Source organism: Camelus ferus, chromosome 11, assembly GCF_009834535.1.
Source record: "Camelus ferus isolate YT-003-E chromosome 11, BCGSAC_Cfer_1.0, whole genome shotgun sequence".
NCBI lineage: Eukaryota > Metazoa > Chordata > Mammalia > Artiodactyla > Camelidae > Camelus > Camelus ferus.
This window is the reverse complement of record NC_045706.1, coordinates 14193327-14201122: the sequence shown is the minus strand read 5'-3', so window position 1 is coordinate 14201122 and position 7796 is coordinate 14193327. Positions and strand designations below refer to the sequence as shown.

At 30.2% G+C, this 7796-nt stretch overlaps 1 protein-coding gene across 4 annotated transcripts in view; it reads left to right on the top strand.

The window, feature by feature from the left end:
• Nucleotides 1-7796, top strand: part of ATRNL1 (attractin like 1) — a 593456-nt gene that overhangs the window by 122847 nt on the left and 462813 nt on the right. For all 4 annotated transcript variants that reach the window (XM_032490833.1, XM_032490832.1, XM_032490834.1 and 1 more), the window contains exons 11-13: nt 2071-2155; nt 3435-3643; nt 4686-4804. In XM_032490833.1, coding sequence (XP_032346724.1) covers nt 2071-2155; nt 3435-3643; nt 4686-4804 — 413 coding nt within the window. The remainder of the gene's footprint in view (nt 1-2070; nt 2156-3434; nt 3644-4685; nt 4805-7796) is intronic.

The following is a 7796-nucleotide window of genomic DNA, read 5'->3' as shown; positions in this document are numbered from 1 at the left end:
TTGAATTTGAAAGGGAATACACATGAAGCCTCAATCATATCTGTAATATTTTCTTTCTTTAAAAAAAATCTAAATGGTAAAATATTGGGTTTCACAAATCTAGGGAGTGGTACATATGTGTTTATAATACCATTCTTTAGACTATTCTGCAGGCTGAAAAAATGTTCTTTTTCCCCAAAGAGAGTGGCTTGTAGAGTTAGACCTTCAAGATAAGTCAGGCAGGAGGAGGGAAGAATTCTGTTTTTGGAATACTATATTCAACACAGAATTTATGAATCAGTGGCCATATGGGGTGTGTGTGTATGCTGGGACTGAGTGGAATGCTTAAAAATCTATCTGCCCTAACTCGTTGGCTGTCTCTAACATTTTCATCTCTTTCTTTTTCAAAATGTGTGCCCTTTATAGGTCACCCATTCTCTCCAAATGGGAATAATCTTTCCGAATCCCTTCCATATACTTATATAATATCAAGCATTCATAAACATAATGTATAGAGAAACAAAGGTAATCTGATGGGCCTTAAGGACATTGCTTACCTTCTCCCAGGTCTCATCCTTCATTTCTAGCATATGGTAATACCTGCTCAGTCAACCCCACTGGATTCTCACAGAGACTGTTTTAAGTTATGTAGATGAAAGCACCTTGGAAGTTTTGTAGTACTACATGCATATAATAGACATCTCTTAAGTGAACAATAACATGGAAACTTGATAGGCTGTGAATGTTACGTGTAGGCACCTGTAGCCATATTTTTCAAAATATGATCTTACGTGCATTGGCTCCTGGGAATGTTAATAGGTGTTATGTGAAAAGTTCTTCTGTGGATAAAACATTGGGAAAACACTGGGTTAAATGAAGTTAGGCTTCTGGGCTTTTGCACTCTGTCTTTTGAGAGTCTTTAATAGGCAAATGTACTTTGTGAGCTAAAGAGAAAGATTATAACTGAGGAGTATCCCCTTTTGGGGGGATTTATGTACCTTGGAATGCACTGCGGAAGATAAAACTTCCGATGTATTTTATTGCTCCCTGTCTTCCAGTTTAATTTTCTAAACTATGATTTTGGTTTTTGTAATCCTTTGATCTTTACTAGTAATAAAATTGAATTAAAACCAAATCTATTATTTTATTTCTTAATGTAATAGACATGATTACTTGAATAGGAAAACAAATACTTCATTACAACTTTAACTTTTACACCTAACTGTATTTTAGATTATTTTCTTGCTCCGAAAGGGCTTCTAAGTTACCAAAAAAACATGAAAAAAAAATTGTTTTTAAAGCTTGTTACCTGTGTGCTTATATTAAACACCATAGCCTGCCTTGAGATATGGTATGCCTACGATGATAAAATCTAAAGCTCCCTCTTGAGACTGTTGCTAGACACTGAACACTGAATTATTCGACATCTCAAAATCTGTTAGTGTATGTGTCAATTCTGAAGTAATTTTGAAATGATAAACAGTTTTCTGTAATCATTTTTCTTTCCATAACCTTTATATAGCTTGTGAATTATTTAGGTTTTTCATTTTTTTCTAATTCTTTTTTTGTTGCTAAAGCTATTCTTGTTTACATAAAATGAAAACTAGTACTTTGAAATATCAAACCACTAAAGTGATTTAAATATTTTATTTTGAAGATTCCGTTTTTAGGCATTCTTCTACTAAGTATTATATATTCCATTTAATTTTCTATGCATGCATGTAAAATTTGATTTAGTGATTTAACTTTCTGATAGGTTTGCCCAGTTGCCATTCATGAATTTTATTATATGAACCTTGGTTTATTTAGTAAAATATGTCATTGAAACCATCCTTCAGTATAAAGTACACCTAATTTCTTTTCTTTAGTCTCATACATGTAAACTTATTTGTGAGAATTTTAGGCAGAGGTTATTTTTATTTAAGGAATAATGCTAGCTCAGTAATGATACTAAATTGTAGGTCATGAAAAATTAATGAAATGCTTCCTAATTTTAAGTATTGTATCTTTATTTGGCCAATGGTTGTTTTATAATATTTGTCTTAATTTGTTCTTTTGTTTCCTTTTTTGTTTTGCTGTTCATTTTTCCAGCTTGTGATGAGTGGAAAATACTACCGAAACCAAATCTTCATAGAGATGTCAACAGATTTGGACACTCTGCAGTTGTCATTAATGGGTAAAAGAAGTTCAGTTATCCGTCATACTACCCACATATTTTGTTATTCATTAAAAAAATTATCATTTGTACTTAATCTCATTAGATTTTGTATATCTACTCTACCACAGAGTAAATTTTGGTTCATCAACTACATACCTTGTTCTTTTTTGTTTAAATTTATTTAAGGGGTAGAAGAGTAGTCGAAGGAAAGATACTGACATGAAACTTCAGATACTCGTTAAAAAGAAGTCATCCTGTCTTTTTTCCTTTTCTAGAGATCAGATCATGAATGGTGTCCTTAAAAAAGATCAGACTGAAGTGACAGAAAGCTAGCCACATATTTCTATTAAGGAGAGCAAGGGAAGTAAGAAGAATTAGATTCACATTTTAGTTCTGCCATAACCAAGTGTGTGATTTTTGACAAGTCTCTTAACCTCTCTGGCCTTTAACACCCTTATATCCACTGCAAATTTGGACTGGATGATCATTAAATTACCTTCCTTCTTTAAGTTAGTATGATTTTTCTATTTCTATAGTAAAAATTCATTAATGTGGACTCAAGTGACAGTGAACAATAGGCTAGATCATTCATTACCTTAAAACTTATAGTTCATACTGACATCTTTTATAAGTTCATTTTATTACAACGTTATTCTTTTTATGTAAAAATTTTCCAATATGATAGTAAAAGCAGTCAGAAGTTAATGACAGTGAAACTGTGTACTGATATCAGTTGGCTTTGAAGATTAGAATAAATGGAACTCAGTGTAAACAAAACCTCTAGGCTTCTCTGTTGAAAATTGTGTTTGGTTGATTTTCACTTTACTTTTTTTTTAAATAATAAAAGATACTCTTGAAGCATTTTGTGACCTTTTCCTTTTATTATTTTAATAACATTTTTAGAAATAAAAGTTAGGCTGTTTTGAGGGCATGCCAAATTTCTTTGGCACTGGTAGTATTAATTCAGTAATTGCCTCAGTTTTGTTTTTTTTTCCCCCAAATTGAAATTTTGAAAATCTTTTTGATTATTTTACTCTTGGTCTTTTTACTTTATAAGAAGATAGTAAAACACTGTACAAAGAACTCTATAGTTAATTTTAAATTCTTTGTATTCAAAAGTTATAATTCTAGGTAGCAATTCTAAAGCATATCTTATTATCCATGTATAGCTACTATATATTTCTAAAAATTTGTTTCCTACTTAGATAATATAATGTAAAATGTATATTTAAATTTATATACATTAGAGACTTTTCTTAATATTGTTTCTTTGAGATTCTTGTTTTATTTTTAATAGGTCCATGTATATATTCGGAGGATTTTCTAGTGTACTCCTTAATGATATTCTTGTATACAAGCCTCCAAATTGCAAGGCTTTCAGAGATGAAGAACTTTGTAAAAATGCTGGTCCAGGGATAAAATGTATTTGGAACAAAAATCACTGTGAATCTTGGGAATCTGGGAATACTAATAATATTCTTAGAGCAAAGTGTCCTCCAAAAACAGGTAATATTTTTTCTTTTTTTCCTTTTTTTGGCACAAAGCTTCTCTACTTGGCTAGCAGTAGAAGTGTATTCTGCTTATACGAATTATGTTAGTAGCTTTCAGAAATTAAAAATTCATGATCCTCTAATTAGGGCTTCTAGTGTTTGACTTTAGCAGTAATTAATAATTTAGTATCTTTATTAGCTATTTTTAGTTTTCTTTTTGAATTCTGTATGTAGTATTTATATATCCATTTTAAAATATAACATGGTTTATATATATATATATATATGAATTATTTTCATATGTAAGTAAAAAATGCTTTCAGATATGTCCTTTCTAAGATGTACTGTGTTCTTCAAAGAAATAAAGTGAAGTAACTTATTTTGCATTTGGTAGTTTTTCCTTCCTGAATTATTGCCAAGCCAGACCATTAAGTTAAAAATTTCTTAGAATTTTGATGTTATGTTCTAATTTAATATTTCTTATAAAATATTGATTAAGTAAATCAAGCTTATGAATAATTACTTGTAAATGGTTATGAATAATGATTTGGATAAAAATTGTTCAATTTTCTTTAAATGGTTGAGGCTTTTATACATTTTTGATGCTATAATTAACAAATGTATTTTCAAGTTTTGCTAATCTACATAGTAAGTCATATGTCTTAAATGTCATTATCAAGAATGATAAATATATTGAGTATTTTTTATAACGTTTTCTTTTAAATGTATAGTAATACATTTTGTTCAGATGTATAGAAATACATTTTGTTCAGTAAAATACCTCTAAATCTTTTTCCCCTGCATAATGTGTAGCTTTTAAATGGCTGTAGGATCCTGGTAGATTAAATAATTGAGTGCAGGAGGTATCTAAATCTCTGTGAATCCAATTAAATTACAAAATTGACTTTATGTTGAAGAATTTATTTTGCTATTGATGGTTATATTTATGGTTTAAAAATGTCTTAGTGATTCTTAACAGATGTTAAACATATGTGAATTAAGAAATGTGACATTTTCTTTTTCATCCTGATGTGTTCTATTTCCCATTTGTATTGCAGCTGCTTCTGATGACAGATGTTACAGATATGCAGATTGTGCCAGCTGTACTGCCAATACAAATGGGTGCCAATGGTGTGATGACAAGAAATGCATTTCAGCAAATAGTAACTGCAGTATGGTTAGTATTTAGGGGTAAATGGTGTTGCAGCTAACATGGCTACTTTATAATCATTAGCTTACCATTTAATAGCGTTGTTTATACGTAATAGCAGTTTACACATCAAGACATTTAGAAAAGGGAAGGTGGGGACAGGCAATGTAGGGGTATGGGATTAAGAGATACAAACTAACATGTATAAAACAGGTAAGCAACAAAGATACATTGCATACAACAGGAACATATGGCCATTGTTTTATAATAATCTATAAAAATATTGAATCACTATGTTGTAACACCTGAAACTAATATAGTATTGTAAATCAACTATACTTCAAAAAAAAAAAAAAAAGATACCTAGAAGATATGTAGGGAATCACTCACTTCTTGGTATGCTGTAAATCCAGCCTGTAGTTTGTTGCTCAAATTTGTCAGTCTAGATTCCATTTTGAATCCAGTAATTTTTAATGGATGAGATTGGAGAATTCTTTCAAAACTTATTTTTAAAAAAGACTGTAACTGTAAATGTTTCTTCTGTGCTGATGGAGATAGGAAATAGGATTATATAGTTAAGTACCGAAGTCATTTACATGGGATTCTTGTCAGACATGCATTGATAGCGGTATGGTCCAGTGTTTTGTTTATATACTTTGTTTATAAGTTTAACTACAGCATTGACAGTAGTAGTTTCCCTTTTATTTGCCTTTAGACCTGTGGTTCTTGGAGGCAGTTTTGTCCCCCAAAGGGACATTTGGCAGTGTGTGTTTTTTGGTTGCTACAACTATGGGGCTCCTACTGTCATCTACTACAGAGAAGCCAGGGATGCTGCTAAACATCCTATGGTGAATGAATAGCCCTCCAACGAAAAATAGTTATCTGGCTCAAAACTTAAATAGTGTTGAGGTTGAGGACCCTATTTTAGGTAGGCTATTGAAAAAATTATGAAGTTAATATTGATGGTAGATTAAAATGGACTAAGAGCAGCAAAGATTAAATTGTGAAGTGGGTAGCAGCAAAATGCCCCAGTGTTTTTTAGATGTCAATAAGTTGAAGGAAAATTTTTTAAAGTATTAAAAATTATATTAAGTCAGATTAAAGATTCACTTGTTGGAGTATAGCTTAAATAACTAAATACTGTGCATACAGATTTTCAACTAAATATATATTATTTTTTCTTTTTCTTAATTTTTATTAATCAACAAAATTATCCACTTGCTTTTCAAAATAACCAGGCAGAAGCAGAAGGTAAAGAAAAGTGAGTTTGAGAACTAAGTAAAATTTTTTATTATATCATCTAAAATTTTTCTCCAGTAACCAGTCATATTTCAGAATACTTAAAGTTTTATGACTCTTATTTTAAAATAATAATTAAAACTTAAGATGAAGGTATATTTCAATTATTGATTCATCAGATTGAACCTTTCTGTTTTCACACATATTGTGTTGGTATATACTTTTCAGTGACATAAGTTGCTTTGATAATAATATACCTCAATTTTATTTGAGTTTTAATGTTAATATGACACGACTTACTTTGAAAATTTGAATTAATTTTTTATATTTGCAGAATGTTCATCTAATGGGAGTTATATTAGTGGGTAATATGGAAACAGGAGTTAAGTAAAATAAAACATGGAAATAAGGGACTAAAATGGAGAAATTTATTAGATAAAATTGTAGCAGATTTTATTTACAGCTTTGTTGGATAACCCTGAGTTGATTTGTGTTTAGACATTGATGCTAAGTGAAAATACACATATTTCGAAAGTTGTTATTGTATAAATTGCTATCAAGTATTTATTTTATGAAGTGGCTTTTTGCTTTATAGTTTATTTTTGATGATGATGTGTTAACAAAGAAAGCACTGTGTGAGATAGTATTAGCGAACAGATGGTCCTCATCTGTAACTTAGACTTTGATGTAATGTGTCTTTTGGACAATTTAATCGGAATGTCTGGTGATTAAAGTGAACCAAATGCTAATGGATACAGAAAGGTCTATGAGATTTTAGTGTAAATGATGTCCATTGATATTCTATTTCATTACTTAGTCATATTTACTGCAAGTTGAATATTTTGTGCTCTAATAGCTCAAATAACTTGGTTACTTCTCACAGATTTTCATTTTAAATTTACATATAAATAAATTAGAATAAAGATCAGTAGGGTAATTGCTATTCTTCATAGTCTGTTTACTAATGTGCATCTGGTTCATTAGGCCAAAAAACGCTAGCCATGTTTCAAAGTAGCAGTCAGCTTTCTTCTGTCATTGATTAAATTGGCCCTATGTGTGACCAAAATGTAATCTCGTATATTGTACCGGTTCAGTGTCAATAAATGATCATACTGTTACTAATGAAGAGCAGTGGAGTGATTTGGATTGTGACTGTAATGTTAACATTGTTATTCTAAAGACTGGCATTAAGCTGTTATTCTTTCTCTTATTCTAACTTGTTTAGTCATTCTCTTGTCTTTTTTGTAGGTTGCTTTATCAGATTATTCAAGTAAATTTATTTTCAGTTAGCTGACAAATGTTTGTAACTGTAATACTCATGAATAGTACTAAGGTTTATATGCTGAATGAGAACAAAAAGCTTTGAATCAGAAAATAATGTTTAGAAAGATTATATATTCCTAATGAAAATGTGGTGGTTGAATAAGAGTCATAGTATAATTTAAGATTTAAAAACAGTATCTTCTGTGATTTTTTTCAAATGAGGCAAACATTAGTATCTATGCACTTTTAATCTGGCACCTTATAGTAGATGCAATACGCTCTAAAAGAAATTAACATCTTTGAAATGGAGGTGACTGGGATGTATTTTCTGTCGGAAAGTGTAGTACTTCATAAATAAATGTTTGGTGCGTGACATTTTAAAGTATGATCTAAGAGAATAAAAATTCTTTAGCCATTTTTCCATGTAGGGTAGTTATTGGTAAATTTTAACTGTTAAGTTTTTTGGTTGAAAAGAAATATTTCGCACCTTTGCATGAGGAAGCCTAAGGTAAGAATG